This window comes from Zootoca vivipara, chromosome 4, assembly GCF_963506605.1.
Source record: "Zootoca vivipara chromosome 4, rZooViv1.1, whole genome shotgun sequence".
NCBI classification, from domain to species: Eukaryota; Metazoa; Chordata; class Lepidosauria; order Squamata; family Lacertidae; genus Zootoca; species Zootoca vivipara.
Genome location: NC_083279.1, coordinates 52,238,580 through 52,259,025, shown reverse-complemented (window position 1 = coordinate 52,259,025; position 20,446 = coordinate 52,238,580). Strand labels below are relative to the sequence as shown.

The following is a 20,446-nucleotide window of genomic DNA, read 5'->3' as shown; positions in this document are numbered from 1 at the left end:
TGGATCATCTGCTGTCCCTCAAGGCTCAGGTGGCCTCAGTCGCCCGGTGTGCCTTCCATCAGCTTTGGCTGGTGGCCCAGCTATGCCCCTATCTGGTCAGGGATAGCCTAACTACTGTTGTCTATGCTCTGGTAACCTCAAGGTTAGATTACTGCAATGCGTTGTACGTAGAGCTGCCTCTGAAGATGGTTTGAAAACTTCAACTAGTGCGGAATTCAATAGCCAGGTTGCTCACCGGAGCAAGACGGTTTGAGCATATTACACCGATCCTGGTCTGACTGCACTGGCTACCAACTAGTTTCTGGACCCAATTTAAAGTGCTGGTTTTGACCCATAAAGCCTTAAATGTCTCAGGACCACAATACCTCAAGGACTGCCTCTTTCCATATGAACCTACCCGAACCCTGAGATCATCTGAGGCCCTTCCTCATGTGCCTCCTTCCTTGAAAGGTATGGAGGGTGATAACACTTCTCTGCAGTGGCTCCCTGTCTGATGAATGCTCGCCCCAGGGAAGTTCGCCTAGCGTCTTCATTATACACCTTTAAGTGCCAGGCAGCATCTTAAAAAGCAGAGACATCACCTTGCCGACAAAGGTCTGTATAGTTAAAGCTATGGTTTTCCTAGTAGTGATGTATGGAAGTGATGTATGGAAGTGAGAGCTGGACCATAAAGAAGGCTGATCGCCGAAGAATTGATGCTTTTGAATTATGGTGCTGGAGGAGACTCTTGAGAGTCTCATGGACTGCAAGAAGATCAAACCTATCCATTCTTAAGGAAATCAGCCCTGAGTGCTCCCTGGAAGGACAGATCGTGAAGCTGAGGCTCCAATACTTTGGCCACCTCATGAGAAGAGAAGAATCCTTGGAAAAGACCCTGATGTTGGGAAAGATTGAGAGCACTAGGAGAAGGGGATGACAGAGGACAAGATGGTTGGACAGTGTTCTCGAAGCTACGAACATGAGTTTGACCAAACTGCGGGAGGCAGTGCAAGACAGGAGTGCCTGGCGTGCTATGGTCCATGGGGTCACGAAGAGTCGGACACGACTAAACGACTAAACAACAACAAAGTGCCAGGCAAAAATATTCCTTTATAGCCAGGCCTTTGGTTGATTTGATTGACATCCTATGCCTTTTAAAAATGTGAGGTTTTGGGGGGAGGGGTTTATTGGGTTGCTGTTTTTATTTTGATTATATATATATTGTGGTTTTATATTTTGATTTTGATTTACCCTGAGACCTCCGGGTATATGGCGGCATATAAATCCAATAAATTAATAATAATATTAATTAATTAATTATTACATACATTTTTAGTTTCTTCCTTTGTGATTATTAAAATGTCGCAAATGTTGGTGCCTCAGGCAAACAGGTGAGTGGAAAAGTTACTGTGTCACAATATCCAGAGAATGGGAGCAATTGGTAGGATTATAATTAAAGTTTCTTCCTCCCCTACCCAGCTGCATCACCCATCTCCTACTGCATCACCCATAAATTTGCATGCTTGTGCAAGAGCTCTTCAGTTATTACAAAAAACAGAAACAAAAAACCAACTGGTGCAACAAGATCTGCCCTGCCCCATCATACTATTATGTATGTAGATTGCTACACACTTGCTGAAAGAGGAGGGCTGCTTATTTATCATACTGATTATGTCATTTGCCATGTTGTATATATGTTGGATAGGGGACCCAGGTGGCGCTGTGGTTAAACCACTGAGCCTAGGGCTTGCTGATCAGAAGGTCGGCGGTTTGAATCCCTGTGACGGGGTGAGCTCCCGTTGCTCGGTCCCAGCTCCTGCCAACCTAGCAGTTCGAAAGCACATCAAAATGCAAGTAGATAAATAGGAACCGCTACAGCGGGAAGGTAAACGGCGTTTCCATGTGCTGCTCTGGTTTGCCAGAAGCGGCTTTGTCATGCTGGCCACATGACCTGGAAGCTATACGCCGGCTCCCTCGGCCAATAATGCGAGATGAGCGCGCAACCCCAGAGTCGGTCACGACTGGATCTAATGGTCAGGGGTCCCTTTACCTTTACCTTTATATATGTTGGATAGAGCTGGTAGGTAAGAAGATATATTCACCATGAGCCTATCCTCTGCTACACTCACAACTTTTTTGCAGCAAACTGCAAACACAGTGAAGAGCTGGCAAACTAATGTCACTACTAAAGTTTTCCAACTGTAATATCTAATTCCAGTTAGGGTACAAAGTAGAATTAGTGGCAACCACAATTTGTCCAGTTCAGATACAATATCAAATTATGGTTTTTGGTGCAATGCAGGAATATGTGGTAGGGTAGGCGAATGTGCAAAAGATTCATATAGTTCAGCCTTAATGTCTAAATCATTCTCTTCCTTTTAAAAAAAAAAATTATGTAATCAGCAAATAGATACTATTGGGACAAGGCAATTGTTATTTCTGGCTATATTAGCTTTGTTTCAACACTTAAACTTATTAGCAGCCAAGCCAAAGAGAGAGAGAGAGAGAGAGAGAGAGAGAGAGAGAGAGAGAGAGAGAGAGGAGAAAGACAGACCTGCAGAATTCTGCCCTCATCTTTCCAAACCTCAGGTACTTTGAGTACCCCCAAATGGAACAGATATTTCCAAATATCTATTTTTTAGCAATCAATTTGCTAAACTCTGCCAGCCAAAAAAATAGAAGTTTTCTTCAAATACAATCCATGTAGTTTTGCTGATTACATAAGTGGTTGGATAGCCAAGTGTGCTTAGTTAAGAGCTCATTCTCAAATACATAATACAGTGGTACCTCGAGTTACGAACTTAATTTTTTTCGGATGTCTGTTCTTAACCTGAGGCACACTTTTGCTAGTGGGGCCACCCACTGCATCCATCTGTTCTCATCCTGGTACTACTTCGGGGTTAGCAGAGTTTGTAACCCAAAGTGTTTGTAACCCAAAGTGTTTGTAACCCGAGGTACCACTGTAACAGAGAAATGGAACTGTAACCAATCTAGAATTTTGTTCTTAGGAAGTGTTTGCCTATTGATGCAAGACAATGGTTATAATCTATATTGTGCTATGAATTTAGATATGATGGGACTGTGCTGCTGTTGTCAGCACTTTCACATAGCTGGTGTCACTGTGTTATGATAAAAGATGTGCCATCTGTGCCCAACAACTCTTTGTCCTACATTTAGTTAGACTATATGGATATGACCTTGAAGGTGGTATCAGTTTTGGTGGTCTAGGTAGAAAATGCAAATTCCATGAGATGAACAATGGTCTGACTTCAGGAACACTTTCTTTTTCAAATATTTTTTTTTAAAGGTTTTCTTAGTTTACAAAAGTACACACACTGTCTCTTCTTTCAGATTGTGAAGTCTTTTCTACAAATCAGTTACATTTGATATGAGACATTAGTGTTGGATACAGTATGGTGTTGGGGGAGAAGAGAGAGGGGAGAGGGGTGGGAAATCTATGCTCTTTTATATAGTTTGCATGTGGGGTTTTTGTCAGCATCAACTGGGTAGGCTTTCTGCATGGTAGTTTGTCTTTTGAGACTAACAATGTTCAGCCACTCTCTTTAATTCTGAAGAAATTGTTTACAGTATGGGCCACTTCATATGTCAAAGCTTAAGTGGCCCATCAAAGTATATATCAAAAACTGTGGATGTGACACCTGTGTTTTTGCAAAGGTGTACTTTGTAGGTAGACCCATCAGGGAACTCTGATTGGTTACAGTTCCCTATTTCAATGTTCACTTGATTGTGTCTGATAGTGTGAGAGAAGGGCCTATCACAGGGGTTAGCAACCTAAGGCCCATGGGCCACAAGCAGCCCATGAGTGGTCATTTAACCGGCCCATGGACCCCCACTGGCCGCTTGGTCGGCTCCCGAGCACTGTGCTAAACCAGCGCAGAATAGAGCAGGGACCACCTTCCACGATGGTGGCCGGCTTCCCATTGGCTGCAGGAAGCTCCTGCAGCCAATGGGAAGCTGCGCACTCCTCCTCTGCACCGGAAGGAGCACCGGAAATAGCATTTGCACATGCGCATGCACTCCGGCCCACCGCAGCACCTGCGGGACCGTGAACTAGCCCAAGCCACAAAAACTTTGCCAGCCCCTGGCCTATGACTTTGCTGCCTTTACACAAACTATTACAGTCATACCTTAGGTTACAGACGCTTCAGGTTGTGCGTTTTCAGGTTGCGCACCGTGCCAAACCCAGAAGTACCGGAACTGGTTACTTCTAGGTTTCAGCGCTCGCGCATGTGCAGAACCACTAAATTAACGCTTTGCACATGTGCAGAAGTGCCAAATCGCGACCCACGCGTGCGCAGACGCGGCGCTGCAGGTTGCGAACGTGCCTCCCGTACGGATCACGTTCGCAACCAGAGCGTCCACTGTACATGATCTGCATGAAAGCAAACTTAACCCTTGCTTTGAGAACATATTTGAGCATGTGCAAGACTAAACCAGAAAAAATGCTGAATAAGTGAGTAAGACACCTGGAAAAGGTTTACCTGAGCAATCATGTAAATGACTACAAACAGAGTCTCATAGCACCCCTCTGAAAATGAATGTATGTGGCAGAGATAGATTTCCCAAATCAAATGCCAACTAGGTCATAGAAAAATGCACAAAAACGTTCTGAAAATAAATGTTTCAAACATACACTTAACTGAAAAGGTTAACTGTTGGAAATTACACCCATCTAATCGAGCAGAGTATCCCAAACTGTCAGTTGTGGCAACTCATTGTGCATTGTTGCATGGAGGTCCTTGAAACGTATAAAATATAATCAAGAGGTTTTCTGTAGTTTAAAAAAAACTACTATTGTCTAAATCGCAAAACCCCACTGCTAAGACATTTTGTACAACAACAAAAATTATTAGAACCATTATCTGGAGCCGTAGACTTCTGACTGATAGCACAAAACAGGAGAGGCAGAGAAGAATAATGTTTGTTCTAGGAGCACAAAACATTTACTATTACATACTAGAATATGCATCCCTATATGTTTTAATATATGATATTATCTCATACACTCGAAGTGTGGCCTTCAGGTCATGCTTTCAGGATAACCTTAAAGCTGTTTGACTGATTTTTGGAATAATTTTATGTTCAATACAGCAAACACATGGTGGAAAATAAGAGAAATTTTATTTTTCATGTTAAATACAGATGCAACTTTCATATGTCAAATATTCAAGGCATAAAAATGATTTTCCTGCACTTTTGTTTGCAGAAGTTATGCATGAAAACCTAAGAGGGTAAATGGAGTCTTTCTGGCCACATTAGTCCAGCATCCTGCATCCCACATTGGCCAGTCAGTTGTTGTTTTTTGGAGCCCCCCACTAGACATGAAGGCAGCAGCACTCCCTGCTGCTGCCACCCAGCAATGGGCATTCAGTGACATTGTAGTTAAGCAATGCAGACAGAATTTGTCTAATCCTCTTTCAAAGCCACCTAAACTCATGGTTATCTCTGCATCTTGCAAAAGTCTAATACCCAGTGCTATTTTTCTACAAAAAGAGGTGCCAGAACTCACCATGAACACCTCTTTCACTCTCTTAGAATGGCAATGGTGACCCCACCTGAGAGGTGCCGGAACTGAGTTCTGGCAAGTTCCAGCGGGGGGGGGGGAGCCCTGCTAATACCACAGATTAATTATGCATTATGTGGGACCCAGGTGGCGCTGTGGTTAAACCACTGAGCCTAGGGCTTGCCGATCAGAAGGTCGGGGGTTCGAATCCCTGTGACGGGGTGAGCTGCCATTGCTTGGTCCCAGCTCCTGCCAGCCTAGCAGTTTGAAAGCACGTCAAAATGCAAGTAGAACCGCTACAGCGGGAAGGTAAACGGCGTTTCCATGTGCTGCTCTGGTTTGCCAGAAGCGGCTTTGTCATGCTGGCCACATGACCTGGAAGCGATACACCGGCTCCCTCGGCCAATAATGCGAGATGAGCGCGCAACCCCAGAGTCGGTCACGACTGGACCTAATGGTCAGGGGTCCCTTTACCTATGTGTGAATAAGCCATCTCTTTTGTTCATCTCGAATCTACTGCCAATCAACTATTGGGTGACACCTTCCCATGTTTTCATATTATGAGAGACACACTGAACATGATTTTATAAACGTCAGTCAAACCTGAAACACATTAACCTTTCCTCATAGGGAACATGTTCCAACCCTTTTCTCATTTTGCTTGCCCTTTTCTGCATATTGCTTGATATATATGCAATGGGTTTGGGGAAACACCTTTTTTTTTATACACATCACAGAAATCTACAAACAACCTATGTCCTTTCATTATCAGTATTATCTGTTCCCCAGCAGACACACAGAAAAGCATATGCTGCTTTTTCAATGTGGGTTGAATTTGACAGCAACTCTCATTGCACTCAAAATTAATTGCTTTCATTAAAGATTAAATAGGGCTAAAGTTGGATAGAATGTTAAGTTTCAGACCCTGTTTTGCTTTTAAATGCTTTGATAGAGCAGTGTGTGCTGTATGTTGGCTTGGTAGCATTTTACTGTTTTTGTTACTGCAGACTGCACAGAACTGTTGATAACAGAGCAAGCTAAAAACGCAGAGAGAGAGAAATAAAACATCCAACATTCCTTGCACCCTCCAGAAACATGCTGGTCACAGCCCATCTAATGCAGCTACTCAGAAATATTCATAAGCATTTTGCACGTTCAACAAATAAAGGAGGGAAAGGGGCATCATTTTATCATCGCTCAGTTCTCATTTAATTCCTTTTGAGATTTCACTCCCTCCAACTTCTGGTTTCATTTGCCCAAATATTTTCTGTACTTCTGCAAGCTGTGGGGTTCCTCCAAGCCTGCTGGCATGTCCCTCTTGAGCTTGGGTGGTGCCATTTTAACTAGATAAGCAACAGCTGAACATCACAAATAGAGATGATAAAAAGTTATCAAAACATTAGACAACTGTTTCTAAGTCAGTTCCTTTGGCACGTATTGAAAAAAGGCTTCCATGCCCAGTAATGCTACGAAGAGCTACGTGTCTCCTGAGTCCTCCCTCTGCTAACCGAGCAGGACCTCAAAGAAATAAAATGCTACCCCTTCTGATCACTCCATGCACCTTTGAAGCAGAGCAGCAGTAGGTGCCTTGAGGTTCACTAGATCAAAGTTCTTAGGTAATACCTGTGCTATGTTAGTCCTGGGAGATTGCATATCTCAGATCTTAGGAAAAAAATAAGATCTGCTCTTAGGAATGTATGAAGCTTGATTCATCTTGAGTCACACCATTGCTCATCTAGCTCATCATTGCTCAGTTGCTCTCAAGGGTATGAGGCAGATGTTTTTCCCATCACTTGCTACCCAATCCTTTCAAACGGAGATGCCTCATAACTTCTGCAAGCAAAAGATGTGCTCTACAATTGAGACATGTAGCCTTCGAAGGCCCAGTTCACATGTTGCTTGAAACCACAATTAAGCTTTACTGTAGTTTAAAGGTAAAGGTGCAGCACGCTGCTGCCCAAAGAGCAACTTCTGGCTGTTTTGCTCCTCCTCCTGTTGTACTACCAGGATCTGACCCATGGCTTGCCTTAGCAATACATCCAAATCGAGGAACATGGTTAGTCTCTCTCCAAACAAACGACAAGCTATAACTATCATTTGTTCTTGGCTTACCACTCATTGTTTGTTTGGAGAGAGACAAGCCTTGGTTTGGATGTAATGCTAAGCCAAACCATAGCTCGGTTTCTGGTAGCATGGTGGCAGCAGGGGAGGAGCATGGTGCCACAATTCTTCCCTATACACCAGCATGTGGCGTGTTGATCTTTGAACCACTGTTAAACCAAACTATTATTTAAAGCGAACTGTTTTTGTAATTTAGGTTCATCTGAAGAGTGTGTGCGCGCGCAGACAGAGCAACTTGAGTGCCGAGAATGGGTTTTATTTTTAGTGGCTTAAATTAATTAGCTAGTTTTCTCATTATCAGACCACACCTGGAGTAATGTGTCCAGTTCTGGGTGCCACAGTTGAAGGAGGATATTGATAAGCTGGAACATGTGCAGAGAAGATGATCAAAGGTCTGGAAACCAAGCCTTTTGAAGAATGATTGAGGGGGTTGGGTATGTTTAAACAAGGAAAAAAGGAGACTGAGATGACCTATGATAGCCATCTTCAAATATCTAAAGAGCTGTCACGTGGAGAATGGAGAAAGCTTGTTTTCTCTTGCCCCAGAGGCTAGAACCCGAACCAATGGCTTCAAGTTACAAGAAAGGAGATCCTGACTAAACATCAGGAAGAACCTTTTTGACAGTAAAAGCTGTTCAACAGTGGAACGGACTTCCTTGGAAAGTGGTGGACTTCATTGGAGGTTTTTAAGCAGAGGTTGAGTGGCCATCCGTCATGGATGCTTTAGCTGAGATTCCTGCATTGTAGCGGGTTGGACTAGATGACCCTGGGTGTCCCTTCCAATTCTACAATTCTATTATTCTAATTCACCTTCACCGATAGCCCAATCCTATAACCTGATTATTCAGAAAGAGTTCCATAGTACTTATTAAGTAAAAATTTCATTTAGGACTGAATCTTTCATCCTGCTCCAAACTACTGTACCTAGAAGTCAATCACAGTGGTTTCAATGGAGTTAACTTCCAATAAGTATGCTTGAGATTCCACCTAAATCCCAATGTGGCTTTGTGCCCTGGTATTATTTCTTAGTGTTTTAACTCTAATTAATGCCACTAAATACAAATTAATTACCCTGGTTTTAAACCCAGGGGGATTAGACTACAAAACCTCTTATGGAGAAAAGTCAACAGAGGTGCACAAAGTTTCCCAAATCCCCTTCAGTATGGAGTATATCTATAATCAAGAGGGGGGTCACAAGTATTTTAAAGGCCATTTCAGGGTTTGTGTCTCCACCAAGTTTTCCCTTTTCTCACGAGGAAGCCTATTCAGCATAAGGGAATTTCCCTTTAAAAAAGGGATAACTTGGCAGCTATGGTCTCCACCCATCCTTATTTTTAATGAAGGCTGAGTTTAGTCTACCAGACAAGTGGTAAATTTCTCAACTCCTTCTGACAAACGCATCTGATTTCAGTCTTGTCATTCAGGTCTGAAAAGCCGAAGCTGTGGAGAACTCATTTAGAAACCTAAACAGTACGCAATTACTGCAAAGTGCTCTTACATTTAACCAATGTCTGTGTGTGTGTCACACAATTGTGTGACAATTTGCTCCTACCTCCAGTGATAAGGATTTAAAATTTTATTTTGAAGTATAGCTATTCATTTTGTAATCAAAATGACAAGCTAGGTAACAGCTCTCTCTCCCACCAGCCATTACTTTAAAGGAAGATTCATAGGAGTTGACAATGGGGAATTAAGTATTGATTGCAGAATTATAATTCCAGCTAAAAACCCATCCGCAGTGGGTGAGGGAGGAGAGTTTAAGGAAGCAAAAGCACTTTTTAGGCGTGACAGCTGCACATCAAATAGTTTTTTTCCGAAACTTCACACAGCAGGGTACGTTAGGACTCTATGGGCATATTATTGTTACTAATTTTATATTGATTTTATATGTAGACAGGTGCTGTGGTTTTCTCAATGCCTTGAATCCTAGGAATCGAAGCTGGTAAGGATTATGATTTTTTGAGGGAAAGAGATCTAGCTCCTTATTAGACCTGCAGTGGTGAAACGGAATGACTACTAAACCAGTGAGTAAAGCAGAAATGCTCTGTGTTCCTCTTTCCATTGAGAATTTGCACTTCAAAAAGAGGGAGACAGTAAACAGCAGAGCAGAAAAAGAAGGAAAGAGTCAGTCACACACACACAGACACACACACACACACACACACAGAGAGAGAGAGAGAGAGAGAGAGAGAGAGAGAGAGAGAGAGAGAGAGAGAGAGAGAGAGAGCAATAAAGTGTTCCCTTTTTGTTTTCCATAATCACTACTATTCCCAAAATGTGTATTTACCAATTCAATGGCTTGTAAAACTTTGCCAGAGTTTTGTTTTAGGGAGGAAGGATGTCAAATAAAACTGCTCATTGGAGCATTTGCTCTCTTGACAGGTGAATAAAATGCAAGAAAAGGGTGGTACCAAGCTGAATGCAAGGAGCTGGTCTGGGGTGCTGATATTCTTCCCTCAGATGCAAAAGCTGAATTATATTTTCCCTTCAACTCTCTAGGAGGTCTTGCTCAGCTATAGTGAACACTTAATATTAAAATGAAACTGCTGTGTGGGTGCCCCCAAAACAACTCCTAGATATTAATTGTATATGCATATTGACACTAATTATTTCCAAAGCACTAAAAGGCTGTCCCAATTAAAGAAAAGCAACTCCCACGTTTAAGCTCCAATTTAAATAAGAGATGCTAAGAATGGGGGTAAGATTATATTCGCTTTCTCAAAAGAAAACAAAGAACATTTCCTTTTGGCTATGTCTGCATAATGAGGTCATAAACACTGGTAGACTAAAGGAATACTGGGTTCTCTGCTCCTTTTCAATTTCGCTTTGTAAGTGAAAGACTCCAGAATCCATTTTAGAAGCCAGTTTGAGCAATAGAAAATGGATCTCCCATTTTTTCCCAACCAAGAGAACATGTACACAGTATGGATAAAGCAACTTCTGATCAGCACTGAAGGACACTGAAGTAGGAAGTTAGGCTTGTAGTTCTGACAACTTTGAGGAAGGCCAGTGTTTTCAGGCATCCCTTAATTTGTTCTTTTTCCTGTAGCTTAAAGCAGTCAAGAGGAATGTGGGCATGTTCAGATTTGTAGCTTTCATTGACTTATTGATTGATTGATTGATTTGATTTGATTTGACTTTAAAACCATTAAAAAGATCCCAATGAAATCCACAATACCTAATCAGAACAATTAAAAAATCCATTAATAAAACCATTAAAATATACATAAACCAATTACATTTAAAAATGTACCACCTATCAAATTTAATTAGTACCGTACAATACAGGCAGTATAATTAATGGTCTTGGGTACCTCGATCTGTCAAAGGACCCAAGTGAAAGTAATGTCTTCAAATGCTACCAAAAACTCAATAATGAGGATGGCAACTGGATCTCTATGGGGAGGTAATTCCACTGATGGTGTGTCCTACATCACTGCACAACGGGCTGTGATGGTCAGAAGTAGCATAAGAAGGGCTTCCCCCAACAGACCTTAACAACTGATAATGAGAAACACACTCCTTCAAGCATTTGGGACCAAAATCATCCAGCATTATAAGTATTAATTCCAAAATTCTGGACTGGCCCCAGTAGCATACAGTATATTGGTAAACAGTTGTTATGTGGTCCCAGTTAAATATGCCACACACAACTCCAGCAACCATAATCTGCATTAGCTGCAGCTTCTAGGCTGTCTATAAGAGCACATTATGGTTGACTAATTGCAAGGTTACCAGAACATTGGTTCTTCTAGTAAGTCTATCTTGATCCAGGAACAGCTGTACTTGGTGTCCAGAGGTGGAAATAGGGCACTTCTTGCCATTGCTGCCATCTGCGTTTCCAATGCCAGTGTTAAACTGAAGAGCACCTCTCTTCCCCACAAGCTAAGGAGCTGCTCTTTCAGGAAGAAAGGTTCTATCTAGAACCAAGTGTCTCTCCATTTCCCGAACACAAAAGCTATCTGTAAGGGGGAGGGATTACAGAGAAGCCCCCCCCCCCTCATCAGAAGCAGCCCGTCTCCAAGCAGTCAGGAAGGCGCGGGGTCTGAAGGGGCGAGTCAGGAGACGGAGAAGGAGTGCCGGGGCTCTGGCAGCATTGGAGAGCCCCTGCTACACAGGGAGGAAGAGGGAGAGACGGGAAGGGGGGACAGGCAAAAGGCAGACCGTAGACCCTACCCCCCCCCCCAACACCAGAATTGAGGAGGAGGAGAAAGGGGAGGAGATTCACTGTCCTGAGGCTTTTATGTTGGTCCAAGTCGCAAAAAGGGGCAGTGCCGGATTCTGGATTGGAATGAGCAGACATGCAACTAACAGCTCGTTACACTGTAAATAAAGTGCACTAATAAAGACTGTTAAAAGACAAGCATGTGGAAAGTCGTTACTCTGGAGTAGTCGTAACAACCTTGGCACTATCCATCAACACCTCCATCATGTCAGGATTCAGTGCCAATTTACTGGCTCTCATCCAGCCCATTCCTGCCTCCTGACACTGCCCTTTCCCCTCAAGGAACCCAGATGCTAAAACAGCATAGACACAAGGCAGAGCCCTGTGCTCATAGGACGCAGCAAAATACATAAAACAATTGCCCAGTGGCTGAGCAGCAGCACGCCAATGATGTTCTCTCAAAACAGCAGCACTGGAACAGAATCATTACACCACTATTCCTCACCATATCATTGTATCTCCAACTCCCAACCTGCAGAGCTACTTCAGGAGGACATCATGGTTGATGGTATCAAAGGCTGCAGCGTGATCAAGAAGAATCAACAGGCTTGCTCTCCTTTCCAGTCTCTCTACCAATACATCACCCAGGGTGATCAAAGCTGATTTAGCGCTGAAACCAGGCCTGAATCCAGATTGAAATGGGTCAAGATAATTCCTTTCATTTCAAACAAATCTGAAATTGTCCAGCTACTGCCCTGCCTACAAGCTTGCCTGAAAAGGGGATATTAGCAGAACCTCTGGGTCAGTCAATTGATTTCAATGGGTTTAATTCCAAGTACGGCTTAGTTGGATATCGTAGGGACGCAGGTGGTGCTGTGGTCTAACCACTGAGCATCTTGGGCTTGCCGATCGGAAGATCAGCAGTTTGAATCCACGTGATGGAGTGAGCTCCTGTTGCTCTGTCCCAGCTTCTACCAACCTAGCAGTTCAAAAGCACGCCAGCACAAGTAGATAAATAGGTACCATTGTGGCAGGAAGGTAAGCGGTGTTTCCATGTGCTCGCAGTCCTCTGTGCGCCAGTAGCAGTTTAGTTGTGCTGGCCACATGACCTGGAAAGCTGTCTCGTGGACAAACGCCGGCTCCCTCAGCCTGAAAAGCGAGATGAGCGGCCACATCCAGTCGCCCTTGGGTGAACAACTATGAGGTCCTTTGCCTTTGCCTCTCTAGCTGGATATCACCCACAGCTTTAATTTGTTCTCAGCAGCCTTGACAGAACTGTGAAGAGTGTCTATATTGATGTTGCATAAGTGCCCCTACTAAAAGGGCTGATGCTTTTCGGGGGTTTTTTTGTTTTTAATATAGAGCTTCTGCTGTGGGAAAACAGCATCATCTGTTTCAGAATGTCATTTTTATATTTAGAAACAGCACATCTTCATGGATCAAACGCAAGCAGCTAATCCAGATACCCGCCTCCAGTTACCTCCTACAAGTTAGTGCCAACTGATGCATTCTCTCTCTTCCCCTCTCCCCCCCTCTCCTTGCCATCCAGTGGGCATCTTTCGCTGATGTGTTATTTTTCCCAACACCTACACTTATAGAAGCTGTTCATCTGACCAGCTCACACCGTTAGATCTAATTGCACTTAAGAATGGTGCATTGCCAAAGCTTAACTCAGCATCAGGATGCAAGTCAGATGGTTTATCGCCCCTATCCAATCCCTACGTGAAGTGTTTTTCTTTTTCCGGGTCACAAGATCAGAGTCTGCATTCTCTGCTACATATGTACTAAAATGGAACATGAAATAAATCAGAGTAGTCACTGAAGCATGCTGTCTAGCGCTAGTCTTGACCTATTTGTTCAGGCTTCTTTCCTGGATTGTTCGATTTCATCCGCTAGCTACATTTCACAACAGATAGCAACAAAAGGCAAATACCGCAAAACCAAGGAACTCTATAAATAACCTCATTTGAGCAATTACTTCTTAGAAGATGAATGCTGTAAAGACTATTAATTACGAATATATGTCAACAGGAAGAGTTGCACGTTGAATATGTAGAGGATAAATTTCATAGTTTCCTTTTGACCTGACTCATATTCTTACTTAAGCTGAGAGCAGACCGGTACAACATGCAAAATATGCCATCTCTAGAACTTACAGTAGCTACAAAATAATAAAGAAAATAACAAACGTTTAAACTTGGTCAAGTCAAGAAATTTCTATTTGGGACAATCTTAAGCCTATGGTGGGCATGATTGTATATTTATGAAAATATGCATTTTATGTCATTTGATGTTGTTATTTAAGCAACAGTGCTCCATATAAAGGGGGATAAGAACGGTATGGTTCTTTATTAGCCCCAACATTTCCTCCCTTGGTTTGTCAGCTATTATTTGCAGAACTACTTGACAGAGGAAGGTGGCTTATATTTGTCTATTCATGCATGTTATACTTATAGCATACAACGAAAAGCATTTACATCCCTAGAAAACATGGAGGTGTGGTCTCAATTAATAGGCAAGTAGATTTTGGAGTAATGGTTTGGTGGGAGAAAAGGTACTGCTTTATCCCTAGAAGGCTGTGCCTGTGGCTGTGTCTGAAACTGGCACTTCAGTTAAAGCTGCTAGCTTCAGGACATGCTTTGTAGCCTATCTCGAAGCCACTCATATCATCTGAGCTAAAAGAACACCTCCATGCAAGGTCTCGCCAATTGCTTAAGGCCTGAGAAAAAACAACATCATGCACATTTAAGACCAGAGTCTCATACCACTGCTACAGCTGGTCACAGGAAAGTGACAAGGGGAAAGAGGAACTAGAGTATATCAGATCAGGGAGGAAATGATGGAATAGAGAAATTGGGCAGCAGAATAAGGCATGTTAGAATTTCTTGATAGCGATAACCAGTATGGCCAGGGAGATGATCTGGGAGATAAAGCTGCTGGCAGTTTATGCATGCTGATAAATGATGGAAATTCCCACCCTTTGCATTAGGAGTGGAGACATGCCACAGCCAGCACCATGCAAGTGCAGAGTTGCTGAATGGACAGGTGCCCCAGATACAAATTCTACACAAACTCCATTACCAAGCAGCAGCTACTGGCAATTCTGCCTACAAACCATCTCACCAGTGCCACTGGTGGAAAAAAATAGCTCTCACCTTCAATTTATATGTCAATTGAATGGTTGTGGTATTGTTGTTGTTTTTTAATGCACTGAGAATGGAACATGTTTAATAAAAAGTAATAGAACATCAGGAAATGTTAGAAAGCATTGTATCAAAGCCTACAGAGCCACCATGTTTCTTTTTGACTGGACAAAGTACCGTAGTAGTTTTCTCCTTCCATAGTAAGTAATGAATTATCTGCCATTCCAATGAATAATCTCAGGGGTGGTACATTACTGCTAACAATTAAGCCGCTGATAACTAAAGATGATATTTGCATATATGATCTGTTACCACCCGAATGTTGTGTTATGTGAATATTTTGTCATGAAAATATGACTCTCATGAACAATGGTAGTTCTATATTCTAATAACTGCAATCTGATTCTTAGGCAAGTCCCTTTACCAACAACTCCAATACTAAGAGTGTATATTGTTGTTGTCGTTAGAATAGGTTGATATATAGATGAAATCACCTAGGAATCAAGTTCTACATAATCATCAGGAAAGTATTGGTTCTGTCCATGGCTGCACAGTCTCTTCATTACAGGATCTGATTGGAACATAGTTTATCTGGGGCTAGCAAATGAAATTCTCATTTCAATTTAAAAACCCAGCATATTTATATCAGTGAACACCACAGGTTGTCAAGTTTGAAATAAGATATGGGTCTTTTACCTGAGTTGTTTTTGCTCGTCTGCCATGCATACTGTTGCTATGGCTCATTTTTGGGTGAGTGATTCCTTCCGAGAGGCAATGAGATTTCCTGCAGGGGAGCGTGTTGTAATTACTGTAAGAAGGAACATTCTCTGTAGTGGCTGGTGACATTTTGTGGTTCTCCATATCTGGGATATGAGACATTAAATTCCGACAGTACCCTCCTAGCGTATTTCGTGGACCCCCATTGATCGCATTTGAGTTTTTTGGAGAATACAAGTCACTCATGGAATTGGCGCGCTGGCAGGGGACCAAAGGCTGGCGACTGCTGCCCGCCTCTCTCCCTCGAGTCTCCTCACTTTCCTTCTCCTCAGTAGAGCCTAGGATTTCTTCGTTGCTTGTCAAATGTTCTTGACTGAGATCAGAGAGTGAAAATTCCAAACTGTCCTCACGCCATATATCCGCAGATTTTGAACGCTTCTTCTTGAAACTTATAGGCTCCAAGAAATTGGTCCCATTTGTTGAATACGAATGCTGCCTGCTACCTCCTTCAGCCAGATATGTTGATTCATCTCCATAAAGTCTACCGCTTTCCGAATTTGGCATACTCTGTACTGAGGCTGCCATGAGGACTGTGCTGCTATCCACGCTGGGAGTAACCGAAGAATCAGTGTGGTAAGAAACTGGCCTTAAGCCCATATCCATCCTGTCTACCCAGATTGGGCTTCCAAAATCCTCCAAGTTGGCTTCTTGGGTAAAGGGCTCCAGGCCATTCTCTGCTAAAGACTGAGGAATACTAGGAGTACTGCTAGATCGTGTGCTTACTTCTGAATTCCTGTGAATAATTTTTCCTGAGGAAGCATGTCTGGTCCGGCGAGATGCTTTGTTCGAAAGGCGAAGGGAACGTGATGTATGTTTTCTTCCCAAGCTGGCATGTTTCTCTCCATAAAATTGATGTTCTACATTTTGGCTCTCTGCATTTCCCATGGTTTAAGGGTCTGAAAGAACAAGAAACATGAATGTGTTACAAATGCGACCTATATTCTCCAAACTTAAAGTGTTCCCCCCCCCTTTCGTGTTAATAAAAGATTAGTTTAACCTGCCAGTGTTCCTGACAGACCTACTCATTATCCTATATATCAAGCAGCTGCTCTGTATGGATCTGACAAAACATGTCCAAGTCTCACAATGCTATGAGGTAATAAACAACACATATGCCATTACTTCCAAATTCATATGTTGATCTACGAAATATAACCTGAATTAAAAGCAACATAGGCTTCACTGAAATAAAACCAAAAGGTAGCCAAGGGGCTGAATTAACCAATTATTTTCCCCACACCCCACAACAATACAAAATGCTTTTCTGTGACCCATGACTTTGTTTAGCCCTCAATCTGAAACTGAAATGGTTTAGGCGAGGTGTGTCTGACTGTGAGTGGGTATGTATATACAGTACATATATCTTTTTGTGCTCTCAAACACAATTCAACAAATACCCGCCCTCTGTATTATGGCATGTGCTCATATATCAGTGCCTGCTGAAAACTTGTTCTCCCAAGACTCAACTGCTAATTAATCCAACTCTGTTCTTATTATTTTATTGCTTTTATTATCATCGCTGTATAGGTGTTAAGCTCCATTGCAATTTTTGCACTGTCCTGTAAACTTCTTTTAGATTTTTAGAAGAAAAGAAGGATTAAAATATTTTAAATACAATAAAATATAATGAAATTAATAGGAGTGGTGACTATAATAATCCAATAGAATTTAAGAGTCAACTTATTATGAAAAGAGGCTAAGCTATGTGCTAACAGATCCAAAACATTCATAATTCAAATTAATGTAGAAACTGTTTTTCAGTAAGAAAAGATGGGTTGGTTGGGGAGGAAGAGATAAATTAGTTATCTGCTTCCCAGTGGCATACAGTTCTTGCCACCTCGTTCTCAGAACAGCAATACATTGCTATTTTATTCAGACAAATTCTGCTGCAGAAGTACACTTTACACAGTTCTCTTCTTTGGGGTTTATATCTAAGATAAGAAAAGCCTTTCTAGATCAGACCAAAGGCCCATCTAGTCCAGCATCCCATTTTCTACTGTGGTCAACCAAATGCTTCTGGGATATACCTAAGGAGGACAAGAAAGCAAACAGAGCCTTGTCTTCTTAATTGTCCTCAGGAACTGCTTTCAGAGGCCTACTGTCTTTGAACATGGAAGTTGTGCTTAGCAATCATGGCTAATGGTCACTGATAGGCCGGTACAGTACTTCATAAATCTGCCCAATCCACTATGAAATCCATCTTTAAGAATATAAATATAATATGTTAAAGATTATAGTTGATTATGACGTTGCTCTTTTTCAGGTTTTCCCCCAATGATAAACACAATCTGTACCTACATTTTATATCTCAGCAATGTGTCAAGCCGGTTACCAATGAACACACTTGAACACAGTGGAATTTTTATTTTAAAATGTTGGACTTATGAGTTTGGAATGTATTCACAAGCCATTCAGGGCAGTGAGAATGGCAAAATTAGAAATAATGTTTCCCTAAAACAGGACACATACATGTTGCAGTGCTAATGGGAGCTAAGATTAAGCCAAATTACTACTCCTCGAGGGGGTCAAACCAAACCTGAATGAAAATCCCAGAAAGAAACTTGATATGTTCTGGACAGACCCTGAACCATTATCCAACAGCCCCTCTTGAACATGACTTGGAACCAACTCCCCCACAAAACCCACCACCAAAAACCCAGACAAACCGGGCTACTTATTCTGGGATAAGAGCTCAGCAAAAAAAAACTCTGGTGTGGAAATCTTAAAAGCTCCACCAGAAGCAGAATGCCTCACAATAAGTCAAAGAAGAAAACAAAATGTCCCAAAGGGTTAGGGTTCCAGATTGCTCGAGGTTCTAGAATCTGCAGACACCTCCATGCAGAGAGGTTAAATGAATGAAGGCTTCCTTGCCTCAGTTGCACTAATGAATGAACAGCAGGTCAAGGGCTGGATCCAGAGGGGAGTTTGTGTTCCAAGATGGTCGATGGAAATAAATACATATGTAAAGCTGAAGGGTGCATAGAATTTATTGCTGGCAGTTTAATGGTATCAGTTTTAGATCTACTAGCTTGTTTCACTGTGCAGATTTATCAGTGTAATAAGCCTTTTATTTAATTTTCTCACATGAACCAGAAATGAATAAACTGGTCCATGTGTACCAAACTGTTTATTAGACCTTTACTGGGCTGAACTGGAACCAAGCTGCAACAACTTTAGTTGCAGCAGAACCTGGAACTGGAACGAAACCATATATATTGCCTTCAGGCAATTTCTGGGGAACACAAGGGGGAGTTCTATTGTACTCCTGCATCTGCTTGACCACGGTGGAAACAGAAGGCTGGAACAGATGGGCTCTAGACCTTATACAGTGTCATGATACTGCTCTCTGACTCCCCATTCTCAGGGGGAGCAAGACATGGATTAAGAGGACATCTCAGTCCAGGAGGCAGATGCACCCTCTGAACCAGATTTTAAAGTCCCTGCCTCCTTGGGAGTGCCACCACCAGAGGGGTCTGTGATGCCAGCCTGAAGAGATTGCATTGCCTACTTTGGACACCAAGGAGTTCAGCTCTGAGACCACAGCAGAACCCTAGCCTTTCTCAATTCCGCCAGAGTCAGAAAGGCCACTTTAGGTGTATATGCTCCTTTAATTAAAGGTGGGGCTAATGGTTCAAAAGAAGGTGCAGTTCTGCAGTTAGGCCACAATCTGAGTTTTCTGCCTATTGGAGCAACACTCAAGTCCTGCCTTGTATGACTTCCAGGCTAGGGTTCACTTGGACATATCCAAGGTGCTACCCACCTTGCTTGCTTGCCTTTTGAAGTTTGACCTCTGCTCTGCCTGACCTTGCTTTGCTTGAACCTGACCTCTGCTTGATTAGACTTTGCTTCCTGGATTCAGAATTGGGGCTAGCAGTATGCAAGCTGGCGTGCCTCAACTCTGTGCCTGGCACATGACCTCAATCAACCCCAAGCTGGGACCACTTTTTTTAAAAAAATGCAGCATTTTCCCCCAAAGGGTTACCCCAGTCTTGTAGAAGGAAATCGTGATTTGAAATCTGCTCATGAATGGATATGGAGCTGTTTCCTACTAGTAATTTCACTTGTAAATCTAGGAGACAATGCATTCTCCCAGCTGCATCCTTTCTCCTGCAGAGGCTGGAAAGTTGCAGGTACCCAGTGGTAGCCATAGCCATAGGATAGAGGCTGCATTGAGATCATAGTTCTCAGGAGGGTTCCGGTTTCCGCCGGCAGGAATGGCGGACCTGTTTTCCATCCCTCTGACCTTCGTAAGGAATTTGGCGGTTGCTAGGGGAGTAAATGGCAACCCCCTACCCTCTCCGGGGGTTACGGAGAGGGGCCGCTGGCCCGCGATGCCCCCAGACCCACTCCGACTGTTTATGGAGTGGGGGGAGCTTGGGCTGAAAAGCACTTACGAGGGCCAGGACTCCCGGACGCTAATCTGCATGGCGGGGATTTCCATGGTTAAAGAAGATAATTAGGCTTAAAACTATGGACATACTTCAGAAGGAGGGGAAGAAGCGCTGTTTACTGCTGAGAAATTTATGCTGCTGAGGGAGAGGAGTCAAAGGCTGTATATCATCTGGAAGAAGGATTGATGGGGACGGAGCGATAAGGGAATTGAGTTTTTTTTTATTTTTCTTCATATGAGTTACTTCGTACCTTCCCAGACGCGATGTCCTGGCTTGTTTGGAGTGAAAGAGAAGCAAAAGACTGTGTGAGTTGAACTTTATAAACTGTTGTTACTGAGCATATTTT

General features: G+C 42.7%; 1 protein-coding gene across 8 annotated transcripts in view; it reads right to left on the bottom strand.

Moving 5' to 3' along the window:
* Nucleotides 1-20,446, bottom strand: part of TIAM1 (TIAM Rac1 associated GEF 1) — a 213,082-nt gene that overhangs the window by 84,223 nt on the left and 108,413 nt on the right. For all 8 annotated transcript variants that reach the window (XM_035116721.2, XM_035116728.2, XM_035116729.2 and 5 more), the window contains one exon: nt 15,629-16,605. In XM_035116721.2, coding sequence (XP_034972612.1) covers nt 15,629-16,594 — 966 coding nt within the window. In that variant the 5' untranslated portion in view covers nt 16,595-16,605. The remainder of the gene's footprint in view (nt 1-15,628; nt 16,606-20,446) is intronic.